This window comes from Oncorhynchus nerka, linkage group LG22 (assembly GCF_034236695.1).
Source record: "Oncorhynchus nerka isolate Pitt River linkage group LG22, Oner_Uvic_2.0, whole genome shotgun sequence".
Lineage (NCBI taxonomy): Eukaryota > Metazoa > Chordata > Actinopteri > Salmoniformes > Salmonidae > Oncorhynchus > Oncorhynchus nerka.
Window position 1 is genome coordinate 67,374,001 of NC_088417.1, and position 20,296 is coordinate 67,394,296.

Here is a 20,296-nt window from a genome sequence, read left to right on the forward strand (position 1 = left end):
AGAACAGTATTATATTGTATATCTATGGACTGGGTTTCATCATAGCATCTCTCTGGGGGGGATCCTGTTCTCTGGCTGAGTTCTACCTCTTTTGTTCTCCTCTTAATTCACAACCTGTAATTGGCCACCATCTGGGTCTCAGTTGTCCCCTCCCTCCCTCCCTCCCTCCAAATGGCTGGGTTACATATGCATGTCCAGAGGAGCGTTTACATCTACTGTTAATCACTTGAACTAATTATGTAACTTTAATAACATCCAATTACCCACACTGCCTAGTCCATCACCAGAGCAGTACAGTGTGTCTGATAGATTTATACACCACAGCCGACTCCCCCCATACATCTCTCTATCTGGCTGATAATACACAGTCCTGTCAGAGTAATTGTATGACATTGCACAATGTCAATCATAGCAAGAGGCAGTTAAAGGGATAGTTTATAAATGACATTGGTTTCCTTACCCTGTAAGCAGTCTAATGAATTTCAATGGACTGATTTCCTTATATTAACTGTAACTCAGCAAAATCTTTGAAAATGTTGTATGGTATGTTTATATTTTTGTTCAGTATACATTATATTTATGACTTGTCCATAACAAGGTATGACAAAAATCCATGCTTTGATTTAGTTTCACTGCACTGTTTCCACACGTTTTAGCATTCGCTATTCACTCACGTGACCGACATTTGCATTTTTCGTGCATCATGTCCAAATCCTACGAAAGTATCTATACTGAACAAAAATCTAAAACGCCACATGAAACATTTTCAAAGATTTTGCTGAGTTACAGTTCATATGAGGAAATCAGTCAATTTAAATAAATTCATTCGGACCTAATCTATGGATTTCAAATGACTGGGCAGTGGCGCAGCCATGGGTGGACCTAGGAGGGCATAGGCCCACCCACTTGGGAACCAGGACATGACAATCAGAATGAGTTTTTCCCCACAAAAGGGCTTTATTACAGATGGAAATGATTCACAGCACCACCGCCCCGAAAAATGCAAATATCGGTCCCATGACTTGAATGGAATTTCAGCATGGACTGTGGTCATACAGGAAAGGAAACCAATGTGTCATTTTGTAATTTAGGTGAACTGTCCCTTTAACTTACAGTACATACAGGAACACACTGACACACTACACATCCCACTACAGAGGACTAGAACACACTGACACACTACACATCCCACTACAGAGGACTAGAACACACTGACACACTACACATCCCACTACAGAGGACTAGAACACACTCTGGTCTTTTTCCAAAGATATAGAATATGGCGAAATGCTGTCGTAATACATTTAAAAATCCACGTCGTCTTCTGTCCCCGGCCACCACATCAGAGAGATAGAATCAGGCAGCAGTATAAATATAATGGATGACCAGTCAGGCTCTCTTGGTTGTCTTCAGAATTACATTTATGCAAACTATATGTGGCAGGTCATTCGTTCAATTATTCCCATCTCAAACAAAAGAAAGGGATTCTTCTGTCTTACATGATCTGATTCTTCCTTTACAAAACCTAGTTAATTGTTGTGGTATAACAAAGGCTGTCAAAGTGAGTTGTGGGGAAAGTTGAGGAAAAAGGGTTCTTGGAGGGTTTTTTGTTGGGAAATGGAGGGGGAAGAAAACGAACCTGTCAAATGAAAGAGATGGGGGAGACATGAGGAAGAGCCCTAATTGCTCCATCAATAAAGGGCACCAGATGCTAGCTACATGAGGAACACATTGAGACTATATGAATGATGATCCCCATTACCCATCATGCCAGAGATACTGTGCCATTATGCTGAGGGGGCAAATCATTAGTGAGCCAAAATACAGTCCTTTGGATGTTGTTGGTCATTGAATAGCTCCAACTGTATGTAATAAAACCTTTCCTTTTTCAAATCATGGAAACATACGGTACACACACACTCACCACACACACACTCACCACACACACACTCACCACACACACACACTCACCACACAGGGGGTAATAAACAGAAGGCATATGGCAGGCTGGAGTGATTTATATTATTTACATGGATGGTGTATTTGCCCCCCATTAGTGTATGTGTTTTTATTCTAGCAGTCTCAGGACACACACCCTCGTGGCCCATCACTCACAGACACCGCTCTGTCTGTCTGTATGTATGAATGTGTGGCTCCAGTGTGTGTGTGTGTGTGTGTGTATATGTGTGTATGTATGTATGTATGTATGTATGTATGTATGTATGTATGTATGTATGTATGTATGTATGTATGTATGTATGTATGTATGTATGTATGTATGTATGTAGCCCCGGAGTGGGTGTGTGTATCGGGGAGGACATGACAGAATACACCATGATTGGAGCCAGAGCATGATGGATGAGCAGGCCTATTAGATACATTCATTCATATTACGTTGACACACACAGGAACACACATACATATACACACGTTCTGCATGGGTGCAAACAAACAGATGAATATTAACTCCACATGTTGTTTCGAAGACATCATCAGGCTCCTGCATCCTGGCACTTGATGTTTACATTTTAGAGCCTCACATCTGCTTGGATCTATAGACCGCGAACCAGACCTATAGACCGCGAACCAGACCTTTAGACCGCGAACCAGACCTTTAGACCGCGAACCAGACCTTTAGACCGCGAACCAGACCTTTAGACCGCGAACCAGACCTTTAGACCGCGAACCAGACCTTTAGACCGCGAACCAGACCTTAGACCGCGAACCAGACCTATAGACCGCGAACCAGACCTATAGACCGCGAACCAGACCTATAGACCGCGAACCAGACCTATAGACCGCGAACCAGACCTATAGACCGCGAACCAGACCTATAGACCGCGAACCAGACCTATAGACCGCGAACCAGACCTATAGACCGCGAACCAGACCTATAGACCGCGAACCCAGACCGAAACCAGACCTATAGACCGCGAACCAGACCTATAGACCGCGAACCAGACCTATAGACCGCGAACACCAGACCTATAGCGAACCAGACCTATAGACCGCGAACCAGACCTATAGACCGACCTATAGAACCAGACCTATAGACCGCGAACCAGACCTATAGACCACGAACCAGACCTATAGACCGCGAACACCAGACCTATAGACCACGAACCAGACCTATAGACCGCGAACCAGACCTATAGACCGCGAACCAGACCTATAGACCACGAACCAGACCTTTAGACCGCGAACCAGACCTATAGACCGCGAACACCAGACCTATAGACCGCGAACCAGACCTATAGACCGCGAACACCAGACCTATAGACCACGAACCAGACCTATAGACCACGAACCAGACCTATAGATCGCGAACCAGATAGTGTTTTTTTGTGCTAATTTAGTAGATGCTCTTATCCAGAGTTTACAGGACCAATTAGGGTTAAGTCTCAGTCAAGGGCACAGACAGATTTTTCCCCTACTGTTGTCGGCTTGGGGATTCGAATCGGCGACCTTTCAGTTACTGGCCCAACGCTCTTAACCACTAGGCTACCTACCGCCTGATTACTACCAATAAACCCCCCAAAATGTGACCAACATATCTACTTTAATGGGGTGTTTTATGTTTTACCACGAGTCTGAGGAGAGGGCTCTGGCTCTGTTAGAGTACTGTAGGAGATTGCATTACTGCAGAGTGGCTGTAAACAATGTTCTGTTACTGTAATGTGCTGTTCTGCAGTGGGCTGCCAGGAACAAAGAGCTGTGTGTGTGTGCCTGCCCCCCCCACACACACACACACTTCTCCAACTCCTGAACTCTGTCTCCCATTATCTCTGGGAAACGGTCCAAGTAGCTCAGCTTACAGATTATACAGGTACAATAAGAGGGAGAAGAGAGAGAGGTCTGTGACATGGACACTCACCCTGCAATAGAAAAGAATCAAAAGGACCCCCGCTACAGACCAGTGGGAGGTATAGAGGAATGGAGGAAAGAGGGGTAGAGGAGAGAGAAGGAGTGAAGGAGAGGGGGAGGATAGAGGAGAGGGGGTCACGTGGGGGTAGGTTGGGTCAGAGGGGTTGAGGGAGAGAAGCAGGAGTGGAGAGATGAGGAGGAGAGTGGCTCCTGGGTGGGTGTAGGTTGGGTCAGAGGAGTTAAGGTGATGTTGTCCCCTAGCCATCGGAGAAGGATTATAGAGATGAGATTAGAAACCACACTGAGACATCAACAGTTGACGCTATAAATATAATGAAATCTATATATTTGATGTGTAGTCATCCTATTTCTATGGAATGACCAGGCTAAACCAAGCAGCTCAACTATCAACTACTAGAATCCACCACAGAGGGACACACACTGAATACTTGCCAAGTGCAGGCCATTTCAGTACAGTGGAATTCAGAGTGTGGTCTCACTCCTGGGAGCTCGTATGAGGTGAAACTAATTGAGGGTAACAGGCAGTGGGATAAAGCTTCTGGAGAGATGTGTTGTCTAACAGTAGGAGAAGATCATGGGGAGGCAGGTAGCCTAGTGGTTAGAGCATTGGACTAGTAACCGAAAGGTTGCAAGATTGAATCCCCAAGCTAAAAATCTGTCATTCTGCCCCTGAACAAGGCAGTTAACACACTGTCCCTTGGACGTCATTGAAAATACGAAATTGTTCTTAACTGACTTGCCTAGTTAAATAAAGGTAAAATCAAAAAATCGAATCAGTCCATCAATATCAGAGTCATTCCATCAGTATCTCCTCAATCTTCTCCAGTCCGTCTCCTCTGTGCTGGAGCCAACCCTTTCAGAAGGATAGCTGTGTGAGCAGTGGGTGTATGAAAGACAACACTCTCTCCTCCAGATAAGAGAGAAATGAAAGGCCGGGCTTGAGCCCAGGAGGAGAGGGAGTGTGTGGCTTTAGCTGCTTAGACGGATGCATTTCCTCCGTACAGAAAGAAGCACTGGTCGGTCGGGGCTGTCATCTCAAGCGTTGTGTAACCAGTCCCTTTTAGAGAGAACATACTCTTAGTAATCACAGGCACATAAAGGTCACAAAAGAGACATTTCTGAAATGCAAAAATGCTGAAATGGAAAGCTTGGAAAGTCAGTCAATTAGTCACGCCGAGCTCTCGCTTCAACACCAAGGCATTTAAGGACAGCCAACGTCCCCCTTGCAACTTTGTCTGGAGCTGAAATGACCCCTTTATATATATATATATATATATATATATATATCTATCCTATGTGTGCCTTAGTCAAAAGTAATGCACTATAATAGGCTGCCATTTCAGACACATCCCTCATTCAAAAAGGACCAGCTAGAGAGATGAATGTTCCCAATGTGAGATGAAAGACAGACAGGTGGGAAATAGCTTCTTCTTTTGTTATTTAATGGAGGATTAGGGCTTTGACTCCTAGAGGTCAGGGGTCATCTCCTTGGGGGTCAGAGCTGTGTATGTGGAAATTAATTGCTGCCTGCCGGCTGGGACTCAGTCAGGCAGAGACAGATCAGAGCAGCACTGTAGGTGTGTGTGTGTGTGTGTGTGTGTGTGTGTGTGTGTGTGTGTGTGTGTGTGTGTGTGTGTGTGGCTGACCCTCAGGGACGGACGCACACGTGCACATACCAGTTTGACCTCACTATGCACCACAGGGTCCCTTGTATCCATGGAAATAAGGCTGATAGATCAGATCTTAAGGCAGTCTGGGTGGGACGGACACTACAGTATTCTTCAGTGGCATTTATATCTAATAGTTTCAAGGTATACTAATACTGTATCATACTGCACATTTCAAATACATACTGATATAGCACCAGCCTAATTGTGCAAAAACAGAGAATGGAACTCAGCCTATAAAGACAACAAAAGAAAGTCTCGCATATACCATCCTCTTAACTTGTTACCTTCACACAAACAAAATGTCCTCTGGCGGATAATGTGGAGATTGAAATCTCATTACAGGACACAGCTTACTGTACAGTATCTCAACTTTCTCATCAGTGAGGAAAATTGACAGTAGCAGGAAATATAAAGAGCAATGTTGCTGCATGATATGTCCATTTAAGGGCTTTTTGTATTCTGGAGTCTTGTTAAATAAATCAGTTACGTCTCCAGAGAGGAAAGCAAAACATTTTGGCTCTTTTCAGAGTTGCTTGACGAGAAACGAAAACAGAAGAGCTCAAATAAAACGTCTCAGCCACAAGGTACTGTTTGCACAGGGAAGGACTTCATCCACTTAAGTGTTGGCATGTAAACTACAGTCAAGTCCCTCAAACATCTATGTCCCTCAAACATCTTTAGTACCAGTCAAAAGTTTGGACACACTGACCCATTCGAGGGTTTTTCTTTATTTTAACTATTTTCTAAATTGTAGAATAATAGCGAAGATATCAAAACTATGAAATAACACATATGGAATCATGTAATAGCAAAAAAGAATTAAACAAATCAAAATCTATTTTCAATTTTTTAAGTAGCCACCTTTTGTCTTGATGACAGCTTTGCAACTCATCCCAAACCATCTCAATTGGGTTTAGGTGATTGTGGAGGCCAGGTCATCTGATGCAGCACTCAATCACTCTCCTTCTTGGTCAAATAGCCCTTACACAGCCTGGAGGTGTGTTTCAGGTCATTGACCTGTTGAAAAACAAATGATAGTGGGACTAAGTACAAACCAGATGGGATGGCATATCGCTGCAGAATGCTGTGGTAGCCATGCTGGTTAAGTGTGCCTTGAATTATAAATACATCACAGTGTCACCAGCAAAGCACCGCAACACCATCACACCTCCTCCTCCATGCTTCACAGTGGGAACCACACATGGAGATCATTTGTTCACCTACTCTCCGTTTCACAAAGTTACGTCAGTAGGAAACAAAAATCTCAAATTTGGACCCATCAGACCAAAGGACAGATTTCCACTGTCTAATGTCCATTGCTTGTGTTTTGTTGGCCCAAGCAAGTCTCTTCTTATTGGTGTGTCCTTTAGTTGTGGTTTCTTTGCAGCAATTCGACCACGAAGGCCTGATTCACGCAGTCTCCTCTCAACAGTTGATGTTGAGATGTGTCTGTTACTTGAACTCTGTGAAGCATTTATTTCGGCTGTAAACTGAGGTGCAGTTAAGTTGAATGACCTTATCCTCTGCAGCAGAGGTAACTCTGGGTCTTCCTTTCCTGTGGCGGTCTTCTTGAGAGCCAATTTCATCATAGCGCTTGATGGTTTTTGCAACTTCAAAGTTCTTGAACTTTTCCGGATTGACTGACCTTCATGTCTAAAAGTAATGTTGGACTGTCATTTCTCTGTCCTTATTTGAGCTGTTCTTGCCATAATATGGACTTGATATTTTACCAAATGGGGCTATCTTCTGTATACCACCCCGACCTTGTCACGACACAACTGATCGGCTCAAACGCAATAAAGATGAAAGAAATTCCACAAATTAACTTTTAACAAGGCACCTCTGTTCATTGAAATGCATTTCAGATGACTACCTCATGAAGCTGGTTGAAAGAATGCCAAAAGTGTGCAAAGATGTCATGGCAAAGGGTAGCTACTTTGAAGAATCTAAAATATATTTTTTGTTTAACACTTTTTTGGTTACTACATGATTCCATATATGCTATTTCATAGTTTTGATGTCTTCACTATTATTCTACAATGTAAACCCTTGAATGAGTAGGTGTGTCCAAACTTTTGACTAGTACTGCATGTCCTTTTACTTTAAAGTCCCCTATACTCCACAGTGTTTTCTGAACATCTTTCGGTCCTTGCTATAGAGACTCCCTCTCCCATTCTACAGTGTCCCTATCCCTTAATCAGCACTATTACACATAGCAGCAGTCACAATCATATCAAGGACATGGCCTCCCACGCTAAGCCGATAGCACTGATGCAAGTAAAGGAAATACTGAGAAGTTCTCTCTTTTGAGAGTTTCCTTTTCAGCTCAAGCCTCTCTTACAGCGATAAGTAATTGGCTGCCTCTCTCACTGCAGAGTGAAACTCTCCTCTCCCCCAGCAACACTCATCACCAATCACAATCCCACCATCTCTCAGCCTGGGACTGAACATGCCATTCTCTTCTCTCACTCCTTTTTCCAACAGCAAGCAGGGAACAACATGTGGGGAATAATATATTTCATTATTTGTTCATTTTTTGACAACGTGGCTGTTGTTGGCTGGGTGGCAGTGCGTTTTCCCAGAAGACATTAGTGTGCCTCTCTGCCAGGCTGTTGTACCCCTATGAGTGAGTAGAGCGTACATTACATCTTAGCCATGGGCTTGAAGTTGGTATGAGGCAGGTCTGTAGCTCAGTGCCTCAGTACCCACACACACACTTATCCTACACATCCTCCAAAGTCTAGTGTTCCACCCCTAATCAGTTCAATCAGAGGTAACAGGCTCACTCATCCACTCCCCCTCTGCATCTGTGCAGGAAAACGAGAAACCTCATTAACCCATTACAAGGATTCCAGTGGAATATAATATGTTTCAAAAAGGTGCCTGGCCAAAGATCAGGGGGTGCTTTAATTAACCTTTATTAGGCTTTCTTCTCAATATGACTAATCCTCATTTATAGATCAGACCAGGAAATTAAAATAGACAGAAATAGAACAAATCATTACTGGTAGTAATATCACTATTGTCGGTACTCTACTGTACTGAAGAAGTGTATGTTGTAGGAGTAGTAGTAGTGTTTGCTGTATGGAGTCCAGTGTTTCCCAACTTCAGGCATCCAGTACCCCCAACAGCACACATTTTTGTTGTATCCCCGGACAAACATACTTGATTCAGTTCATCAAGGGCTTGATGATTAGTTGACAAGTTGAATCAGGTATGCATGTCCAGGGCTACAATATAAATGTGTATTGCTGGGGGTACTGGAGGACTGGAGTTGGGAAACACTGGAGTAGTGTAAACTGCATGTTCCCAGAAAGCGTTACAACCAATCATACTTGATAATACTTCAGAGACCCTTAGAGCGGTGGTTCTCAAACCTCTCCCCGGGGACCCCCAGCCGTTCCATGCATTTGATCTATTCAAGAGCTAGCACACCTGATTCAACTTGTCAGCTAATCATCAGCCCTCGAATAGGTGAATAAGATGAGTTAGTTCAGGGCTACAACAAAATTATGAAATGTCTGGGGGTCACTGAGGAGCGGTTTGAGAACTACTGCCTTAGAGGCTGTCAGGGGAGGAAGAGGGGTATACCACATGCTGGGACAAAATGGATGACACATATGGGCTATGATGACGTCACCATAACTCAAGTACCTGACATCTCAGAATGCATAGCATAGCGAGAGAACGTGGACATTCCTCAGTTACTAGGCAGAGTTCGTACGAGGACCATTCACTTAGACAGGCCAGACACGCTCTCACTAGAGGCAAATAAAACCTGCTCAGTCCAAACGACTTTTCTACACGTTGTCAGGAAAATAGAAACAGGCAACCATTTAAACAGCTCAATAAAAACTAACTCTCTCAAAATTGGACTGCCAATGAGAGGGCAGCTTGGAGTGAGATTCTTCGCTATACTTGAAGAGGAAGAGAAGCATTGACACGCCAGTCAAGGACAGAAAACAGACACACTTCCAAGAACTAAAGAGATGCTGGAGTGTAAGATAAGTAATGTAAGAAGATTATGAACAATCTAGGCTAATAGTTTGTTATTTATATAATAGACATCTAATATACCATCTAAGTATATTCTCCACACAACACTAGTTGAATCGTTTGGAGAAGAACGCTTTAGCTGTGACTTGTCTTAAAATGAATCATTTTTCACTCAGTATTTCTAGTTTGCCCCACTTTCCAGACTCTTCCATTTGAGAGTGCTCGGTATTCCCATGACGACCAGGCAGTGAGCTTGTTTTTACCTGAAAAGGCTGTTCTGTAACAACCACCAACAACACCAGTGAATAGTTGACACTGATTTCTGTGTGGGAGTAGTGAAAAAAATGAACTCAGGAAAAGCAGGTTAAGGAACTAAAGAGTCAAACTTGCTCCAAGCTCACCTCTAGCTACACTACGATTGCACCACTAGAGAAAAAAGCAACAATACAGTACTGTGGATTCTTTAGTATTCGTCCTTTAATAATCCTCAAAGTTGACCCAGATTTAGGAGGAAAATCAAAGATGGCGGACGCTGGGATAACTTAAACAGGCCTGAAGAGGAGAAGAACTATCATTAAGATGACAGTGGAAAGTCACAACTACACTACGCAGCTACAGAGTAAATGAAAAGAGTTAAGCCCTACTTGACATTATGCAAGAACAAGGAGTCTCTGGGAAATCCACAAATAGTGGCCTCTAATTCTCCCTTGTCAGAGTCATGGTGGTACAGTGGTTGTGGGAAGAGACTATTGAGACTAGTCTTAATAATTAACCACAGATAGCAATGCACAACCTTCCCAAACATGTTACAGTCACAGGACATTCTGAGAGCGAGGAATTTTTTAAGAGTGTATTTTCCCACAAGGAAGGGGAAAACCTCCCATGTACACAGTCTCTAATACTCACTCTCTCTCTGGCCCTCTTTCTCAGACAGTTAAACCAACCTACCCACGTCAAAGTAGTCCACCACAACAAAACCCAACTATTGCACACAAGAGACCAGACAACAATAAGAGTGAGTCACACGTTGGGGAAAAGTCTGAGCTGGACGCATTGCTCCATGGCTTTTGGTACTGTATGTTTCTGTGAAGGTCCATAAGTCCATACATGCTTATGGATTAATTACAAAGCGAGTTTGAATTCATGATGTGAGGGTTGTCCCTCTCTCCTTACCTGCACCTGGCCCTTGCCCATGATGATGTCCACGATCTCATTGTCATCCTTGTTGAGCTTGGTCTTGTCGTAGCATTTCTCGTAGCACAGGATCCGCAGGCACTGAGAACCTTCCAGCTCAATCTCAAATTCCTATTGGACAACAGACAGGAAGGACATAATAATAGGGTTCAATTTCCTATTGGTCCAAATAACAGACCGAATGATGGAGTATTGGATATTGAGTTCAACGTCCTGTTGACAGCATGACTAACTGACTGAAATACGATCTGAACATTGGAGCTCTGATGAGTGTTGGTCTCTCACCTCGTTCCACTGTGGTTCAGTGGTGTCTCTGAAGACGCGGGTCTTGGCCTTGCTGACAAAGTAGCCATAGGAGTCCACCTCCAGGGTACAGTACAGATCTGAACAGGACACAGGAGTCAAAAATCACAATGAGTGAATCTAAAATAATCAGCACTTATAACACAATACTTACAGTAAATGGATAGACATTTTAATATGATCGTACCACAATTGTGTAGAGCTAGATCATGTCTGTATCAATGGTCACTGACAATTAGTTTCTCAAGCCCTTACCACCTAATGGTAGAGGCCTGTATTACTGATAGAATGAATAAAGGCACACGCCCGCCCGCCCGCCCACCCACCCACCCTCAGGGCCAGGTATTCCCTTCAGCTCAGCAGAGCATCAGCTAGGCTAATGTACTCATGTTTATGCTAATGCACTAGTCTCCATAGGCCATTTATCCAGATATCCATTACAATGTCTCCCCTGCACTGGTCTAAGAGACCTCTCTCTCCAGCCCCGCTAGTCCCTGGGGTCTCGACTGCTCTCTGACAGCATGATGGATGGTTACCCACCCTTACCCCTGGGAGGTGCCACGGCTGCACACACAGTCACATCACCCACGCACAGAACTAGAGACTGTGTTTACACTGTAGTACATTGTGACACATGGCATAGCAATATGAAAACAATAGCATGACCCATGTCTGTCTGGGTTTAGCTCATAGACATATCAAGATCTGGATTAGGTTAGGCAGACTTGTGGACTCGAGTCACAAATCTGATGACTTGAGGCTCGAGCCTCAAGACTCGGGACTCGACTTTGACTTGAGACTTATGACTTGAAACTATCTGGCCAGGTTTTGTAATGTTTTGTCACTCATTTTGTGGCACAAAGACTACGTGGATTAATCTACACGCAGACAAAGACCGCAACAGAATCGCCCTTACAAAAAAAAGAAAACTGCAACAGACTGGCTAGTGAAACGCACACTCGGCACTCTGATTGGAAACTGTCAATCAACACAGGTTGGGTGAGCTAGCGAACAGAATGCTGATTTGCTGTACAGCTATAAAATGCGCAAATGTCCAAATTTAGGGAGTGAGGATTGCCATAATATATAAATATGCAGCTCCAAAAAGTGTTTGGTGATCAAGAATATTAACTGTTAACTTTGCAAGCTCATCGGAAATGGGGCAACAATTACTAGCATAGGACAACTGGTCTTTTGGTATGTAACAATTGCTTGATATTTATAATTGACTTATGAAGCCTGCATTTGGAATTTGTTCAAATCAAATACTACTGTGGCGAAGAAGCACCATAGGCACTGCTCTTCACTTGCTCTCTTTGCTGTTGCTTTCACATGCTTAAACTCATAGGCGCTATGAGGTATTTTAATGTAACATTTATTTAACTAGGAAAGTCAGTTAAGAACAAATTCTAATTCACAATGACGGCCTACCCCAGCCAAACTCTCCCTTAACCCGGACGACCCTGGAACAATTGTGCGCCGCCCAATTGGACTCCAGGTCACGGCCGGTTGTGACACAAACTGGGAAAGAACCAGCAATGCAGTGCCTTAGCGCTGCGCCACTCGGGAGGTAAATCTATATTCCATCTAATAATGCAATAACTGCTTGCGATTCATCATTCATCATCAACCTTACTGTATTTGATAGGCCTACTACGATACATTTTCCTTTCATACGTTTCCTTTGTTCATATTTCCTGGGCTGTCGGAGATCCGCGTGTCTGTGTCCTATATCGCTGTCATTTTTGTTGTGCGCAATATACGCGTGCGCGCCTCAGTTCGCATAGAAGTAGGCTCCGTGGCCTGCTCTCCACGCTTTGGAGTCAGAACACTGAATAAGATAACATTACTGTTCCTTGTATGCATGGTGTTGAAATATCATTGTCGGATTAAGATGAATGTACCAATATATGTGGAAATAGCCTTTTATGTTGTAGAACCAGTTTAATGGTTGCAATTGCCAATTGGGTAAAGGTATGGTCTCGGGCCCAAGTGTTTATATTATGTAGGCCTACCAGTTTGAGCTCTTGTTTGATGGATTTGATTTGGTTTCTCAAGGGGAAGCTGTACAGTCTTGCCAGCTACCAGTGTCCGTTTAGACAGGTCAGGTTAAGCTTGATATAGAGGCTATTTCTTTTGGTCTATTGCCCATGTATATTTGGTTAATGGACTTGTATATTGTGTATGATATGGAGCTTTCACCATTGGATCACCAAGACCCGTAAATAAATCTACACTGAGCACGTCAACCTGCCTTTCCTTCTGCTGATTGTCAACCTGCCTTTCCTTCTGCTGATTGTCAACCTGCCTTTCCTTCTGCTGATTGTCAACCTGGCTTTCTTTCTGCTGATTGTCAACCTGCCTTTCCTTCTGCTGATTGTCAACCTGCCTTTCCTTCTGCTGATTGTCAACCTGCCTTTCCTTCTGCTGATTGTCAACCTGCCTTTCCTTCTGCTGATTGTCAACCTGCCTTTCCTTCTGCTGATTGTCAACCTGCCTTTCCTTCTGCTGATTGTCAACCTGCCTTTCCTTCTGCTGATTTCATGCTAGAAGGTCCATATTTTACAATTCCATAGGCTAATAAAAACATGTCAAAGACAAAATAATGAAAAGGGCTGTCCTGTAGCCTTGATAAATAGACAAATATTTGTAGCTAATCAAGTCGTTGCAAATATAGATTTTGTTTTTACTTGACTTGAGATTTGACTTGAAAACTTGTGACCCAACTTGACTTGGCTCTTAGAACGCACAACTTGGAATTGACTCGAGTCTTTACCCATTCTACATGGGACTCGACTTGAGACTCGGAACATCTTGACTTGAGAGTTGCTTGTGACTCGAATAATAGTGACTTGGTCCTTGGGGTTAAGGTATCCTACCAACCAAGCAGAAGGATCCAGACTGGAGCGAGGAAGGGCACGGGAAGGGTGTAACTGATCATTTGGGGGGGGGGGGTGTTCAAAATGGAGTTACGCTTTAGTAATTAGACACATCCGCTATGTGGGTGTCTATCAGAGTGACCTGACAACCAATGGCTGAGGAGGAACACACACTAACTACTGTCTGTATATCACTTCAATTCAAAGTCTGAGTCCCGAATGGAACCCTATTCCCTATATAGAGCACTACATTTGACCAGAGCTCTATGGGCCCTCTATGGGTAGGGAATAGGGTGTCATTTGGGACGCACACAAAGTATGGGAAACTCAAGACTACTGGGAAATAAATAGTATTGTACATAATTGGACACAGGCCTAGTGTGCTGCTGCACTGAAGTGAGTTCAGAGTTAGACAGGGTAGTTTATCACTGTTAATGCTCACAGAAATAGCATTTGGCTTCGTTAAGAGAAAAAAATATATCGGAAGCACAACTCCCTGCTGTGTCAGATTTACACCTCTGTCCCAAGTACCTTTCTGAAAGTTATGACTGTTCAGATTTAGTGTAAACCCAACATCACTAAGGGAAACATTCTCCTGGGCTACTTTTATCTCAAAGTTTATTTTCCCTTCAAATCTGAACTAGGTTTATTGGCCTGGACCTGAAATCCTACAACTAAAAACAGGGCCAGAAGGAACATATTTAGAACTTGTTTTAATGTGTGCTAGTAGTGTTGCCAAAGGAGCCTTCAGAAATGTGACACAGTGAAAATGAGAGCTGGCTTCTGGTGGTGATTGGTTGAATAAGCCCTGAGGGCTGTCATTTTATTAGGAGGCCTCTTCCTGACCTCATGAATCTGGTGGTCAGTGAGGAGTCTTACCAGTCAAACACAGGTTAATGGATACCATCCTGATTCTGTCCAGACGACCTGGAAGTTGACCCCTTATCTTTGTTTGTGTGTGTGTGTGTGAGACCTCTTTCTAATCCTAGCCTGCAGATATGTGTTCATTGGTAGGTGAAACAGTGGTCAGCAAAAAATGAGACTAAAACAGTCATTCTGAAGACTTAAAGCAATCAGTACATCTAAACTGGGTCTGAAAGAACAACACGACCTAGAGACAGGGAGGAGGGTTTGTCTGCTTGATGGTGTGTGTGTGGTGTGTGATGTGTGTGTGTGTGGTGTGTGTCTGTCTCCCTGCCTGCCTCCCAAACACAGCTCCCGACTGTAACATGATGAATCTACTGCTTTATTTAGAACTTATTGGGGGAAAAATGGAATTCCAAGGAAGGAACATTATGAAGAAGGAAATTGTCTTATCAAATTATTTTTAATTGGATCCGGGATGATAACACTAACTGTTGCATGAGTAAAGGATGCAGGGAGGGCTGGATTACATTATGCATAGAGAGGCAGAGATGAGAAAATCTCTCCCCTACATAAAGTTCAAAACATGACATACTAATGTTTTATACACTCAGTGTAACACTTTCCTAATATTGAGTTGCACCGACTTTTGCCCTCAGAACAGCCTCAATTCGTCAGGAAATGGACTCTACAAGGTGTACAAAGCGTTCCCATGTTGACTCCAATGCTTAAACACCTCTATTCTAGGTCAATGTTTTCCTCTTATTTCTTTTATTGTATTTTGGGGGGACCAGTAGACTCTTAGTTACTTCCTCTGACCCACTTTTGAAACGTTGCCCTGAGCTGAAATGTGTATCTGCTTCCTATTGAAAGAAACTACGGGTGGCAGTGTTGATAAGATCGTTTTAATAGGACATGTTTGTACATAATGCAGTTTCTAAAAACAACCCCGGAGAGGTAGTGTATATCCCCTACCTCTAGTGTCCAATAGGAAGGACTGGATAGGAAGGACTGGAGGCACCGGATGTTGTAGTGTTACGAGCTACACATACAATAGTACTGTATACAAGTACACAAGCAAATACACACACACACACAACACATACAGAATCACCAACACACAGGCACACACACTTATTGAAGGGAGCAAATGGTTGACATACGGCTTGTACACACAATACGCTCGAAAGATCGAATCAGAGCAACACAAAATTGAAGGGCAGAGACCGGGGAAGCTGACAATAAAACTAAACACATGAAATATCAGATCCACATACGGTCCACTCTACAGTCTCCGTAATGTCCGGTCCACTCTACAGTCTCCGTAATGTCCGGTCCACTCTACAGTCTCCGTAATGTACGGTCCACGGTCCACTCTACAGTCCGGTCCACGCAATGTACGGTCCACTCTACAGTCTCCGTAATGTACGGTCCACTCTACAGTCTCCGTAATGTACGGTCCACTCTACAGTCTCCGTAATGTCCGGTCCACTCTACAGTCTCCGTAATGTCCGGTCCACTCTACAGTCTCCGTAATGTCCGGTCCACTCTACAGTCTCCGTAATGTACGGTCCACTCTACAGTCTCCGTAATGTACGGTCCACTCTACAGTCTCCGTAATGTACGGTCCACTCTACAGTCTCCGTAATGTACGGTCCACTCTACAGTCTCCGTAATGTACGGTCCACTCTACAGTCTCCGTAATGTACGGTCCACTCTACAGTCTCCGTAATGTACGGTCCACTCTACAGTCTCCGTAATGTACGGTCCACTCTACAGTCTCCGTAATGTACGGTCCACTCTACAGTCTCCGTAATGTCCCTTCTCAAAGGAATTCCCCAAACAAACTAAGACATCTCGATCAGACTTGTGTTCCAAACAGCATCCTATTCCCTATATACAGGGAGTGGAACAGCTTCACCAATCCTTCTTTAACCTGCCTCCTCCCCTTCATCTACACTGAGTGGATTTAACAGGTGACATCAATAAGGGATCGGTCATGGGAAGAGCAGGTGTTCCTAGTGTCTTGTACACTCAGTGTAGTGTACTACTTTTGACAAGTAGTGCTCTACATAGGGAATAGGGTGCCATTTGGGATGCATGAATAATTGTGTGGACGGAGGCAGATGACATCTCCCTGATTAACAGTGGTCTGGAGGGGGGTGGCCAGCATGACTGGTGGTGAGATATATTAGGGGAAATGTCATCCAAACTCCACAAGACGCTGGATAGATGAAACATCTACCAACTCGCTCTGAGATTTAACTCCACTCTCCCAACCATACTCCACACACTCCAAGTCAACTATACTCTATCATACTGTTGAACCAGGTTGTTGGGGTTCAGAGGTGACTTGGTCTCAAGTATGTAGGTGGCGTAACTGCATCATTATGCTAGCTATGACTAGCTACCATCCACTACATACACATAGGAGACGCTATGTACCAGTGGAGGGGTGTTTAAACTAAAACAGAAACTCTTACATTTCAGAGGGCAGGATCCATCAGGACAATGCCATGGTAACCATACTCCCCCAGCCCCTGCATATCAGAGGGGCATGCCAATGGTACGGTCCATGAGAAAATGGAGGGAAAAGTACAACCAAACCACTTCAACATGCTTCTTCTTCATTTTTAAACAATTCTGCCCACTCTGCTCCGGTGAGGATCAAACAGGCTTTCAGTGGAAACAGCTTTCCATTTTTCCCCCAATCCATTACACAATAAACCCTCTCTCTGAAGCTTTCATAAGGTACACTACAGTACAGGCTGCCATGGTATCTGAGGCGGAGGCATATTTCGTTGGGTCTTTTTTTTCTGCTGTGGTGATATTTGAACCGATGCTTCTTGTGTAAAAAGGTAACAGGCAGTGGAGAGTGTTGAGTGGAGCAGCAGCTGTCTAGTACAGACATATCTGAGCCACTCAGGGGCTCTCTGACATCATATCCCCCTGATAACACATACAGGCAGGCATGGCCATCCCATGCACGCACCAGGTAGGGGGAGGCCAGGGCTGAGAGACAGAGGGGGGAGAGAGAAAGCGAGATAGGGATGGAGAGAAGAGGCTTCTCCTGGCCTTCACTGTCTGTTTGTGTGTGTGTGTGTGTCCCTTGAGAGCTCGGCTGTGGCTGTGTAGGGACTACGCTGTTCCCGTTAGCTCTCTTTATGGAGTAGTTGTGTCCCTGACGGCCCCGAGCATCAAAGGAGCCACAGGAATGTGACTTTGGTCCAGAGCTGCTCCTCAGGGACTGGCCCTGTAGCTTTCTTTCTCTTTTTCTCTTTCTCTCCAATTCAATCTCTTCCTCCATCTCTCCCGTCCCTACATTTCCTCCTTTCTCTATATATTTTCTCTCGCTCCCCACCGCTCCCGCTCTCAATCGCCTTTCCCTCTTTCTCTCTCCCACTTTCTCTCATGCTCTCCCTATCCCTCTCATGCTCTCCCTATCCCTCTCATGCTCTCCCTATCCCTCTCATGCTCTCCCTATCCCTCTCATGCTCTCCCTATCCCTCTCATGCTCTCCCTATCCCTCTCATGCTCTCCCTATCCCTCTCTTTTACCAGGAGAACCCCGGTCACAAGTCATTAAGAGCACGAGGTAGCAGTTGCACCGAACCACAGATTTTGGATCAGAAAACCCATTACTCCAAGTTCTTAACCATGAAGGGGGTGAAATAATACCTGACCCTGTTTCAGTGGTAACTTCTACCTCTGTGCTGGGGGTCTATGTTGTGGCCTTGTAAAAGGCTTTACTGTAGAGAAGAGAACCAGTGTGCAGGGACAGACATGGTAACCATGAACCCTTTCTCCCTGTCACCTCTGTCCTCTTTGTTGGTTGTGGCACAAACTGTAAATGATATGCTCGAACCATCAAGAAGTGCTGAGTCAGAAGATGAACATCCTGGTGTCGGGCACACATACAATAGCTGAAAGATGCTGACAGACACGCGTGCGCATCCAAACACACATCCAAACACGCACACACGCTGAACACAGTGCAGTACAAGCCCAGTATGACAGAGAGAGACTTACTGGCTGACTCTTTGAAGCCTTTAGCAGAGTGGACGATCACATGGAGGAATCCATACAGGCCTGGGGTTTCTTCATCTGGAACACACAACACAACACAGTTAGTCACCATCTGTCACACCCATTATCATTGACCTGGATGTGACCTGGGACAATACATTCTCATAACCTCGAGGGTGCATCGCAAACGGTACCCTATTCCCTTTATAGTGCACTACTTTTCACCAGGGTCCGTAGGGGACCTCATAGCCGAGGGTACATCTCATTCGCAATGAACAGTGTAGTAGTATATATTTCAGTGAATGGTTGTGTGTGTTCGTGTGCTTGTGTGAGGTATTCTTTCAGGTAGACTAACTGAAGCCCCATGTGGGAGCAGGAAGCAAAGAGGATGAAGAGGACTTGGTCCACACACACACACACACACACACACAGAGCTGTGGTAGATGGAGTAGCTCAGGTTTAACCTCTACAGGTGTGACCTCTACACCAAGGCATCCCATACAGCTTTCCCACAACTCCCTAATTTCTCTGTGACATAAGCAGGAAAACAGGAGGAATCATTTTGCCCCATAGTGTATGTATCTAAGCCTTCGACTTAAATATTCACAAGCATGTTCTTGGGTGGCCCTTGAAAACACACACACCAGCCTACACACACAATCCAACACACTCACACACCTAAGCTTCCCCTCTCCCTCTCTTGTCCCCTGGCCTCCGCATGATTATGTTGCAGAGGCCTGCGCGTTTCCTGGTAAATAAACAGGGGGTTGAAACTGGAGATGGCCTGTTTGGAGCGCCCTGCAGGCCCATCGGGTCATGTTCTGGACCACTACGGAGATGAGAGACTAACAACTGAGTCCTGGAAAAACAATATGTCACGTGTATGTATGGTGCTATGGACTGTATATGTCCAGTCACAGACAGGTCATGCCACCAAGAGAGAAGGAGAAGCCAAGAGAAGATCTACTCCAGACTCTAACCTTTAGCCCCCCTCCACTGCTCATTATCAGAGATGCTACTCTGACTGGATCTTAACCACAACAAAAATACTCAAAGAAGATGGTTAAGGTTAGGACCGGAGTTAGAGTAATCTGATCCTAGATCTGTAGCTAGTTTCTTCCACCTGGTCACTATAATGGCCCGTGTCAGACAGAGCGATGGTAACGAGCGGATCACATTCCTCCTCCGGCTTGTTTGATTTGATCTCCTCTGCTACGCCATGTAATAATGTCATAGCATGGTGTGTGTCTGTTGTGGGTGTTGAACGTATGTCAAATGCCAATGAACTGACCTGGAGACTTTTTTGCAATACTGTGCTATAAAGTGACTACCGATGAGAAAGAATGTAAACCTGTGCTTTGCTTAACCACCTTTCAGATCCCCTCGAAACTGGAGAGAAAACAAAAGTGTTTGATGTGAGTATAAAGGGAGTTGCTTTGACAAGCTCAATGTAAACAAATCAGGAAGTCATTGCCTGCCA

The 20,296-nt window shown here is 44.4% G+C and overlaps 1 protein-coding gene across 5 annotated transcripts in view; it reads right to left on the reverse strand.

The window, feature by feature from the left end:
• LOC115105535 (active breakpoint cluster region-related protein-like) overlaps positions 1–20,296 on the reverse strand; it is a 250,947-nt gene that overhangs the window by 60,901 nt on the left and 169,750 nt on the right. For all 5 annotated transcript variants that reach the window (XM_065007331.1, XM_065007332.1, XM_065007333.1 and 2 more), the window contains 3 exons: positions 18,820–18,894; positions 11,031–11,128; positions 10,725–10,856 (listed from right to left, as the gene is read on the reverse strand). In XM_065007331.1, coding sequence (XP_064863403.1) covers positions 10,725–10,856; positions 11,031–11,128; positions 18,820–18,894 — 305 coding nt within the window. The remainder of the gene's footprint in view (positions 1–10,724; positions 10,857–11,030; positions 11,129–18,819; positions 18,895–20,296) is intronic.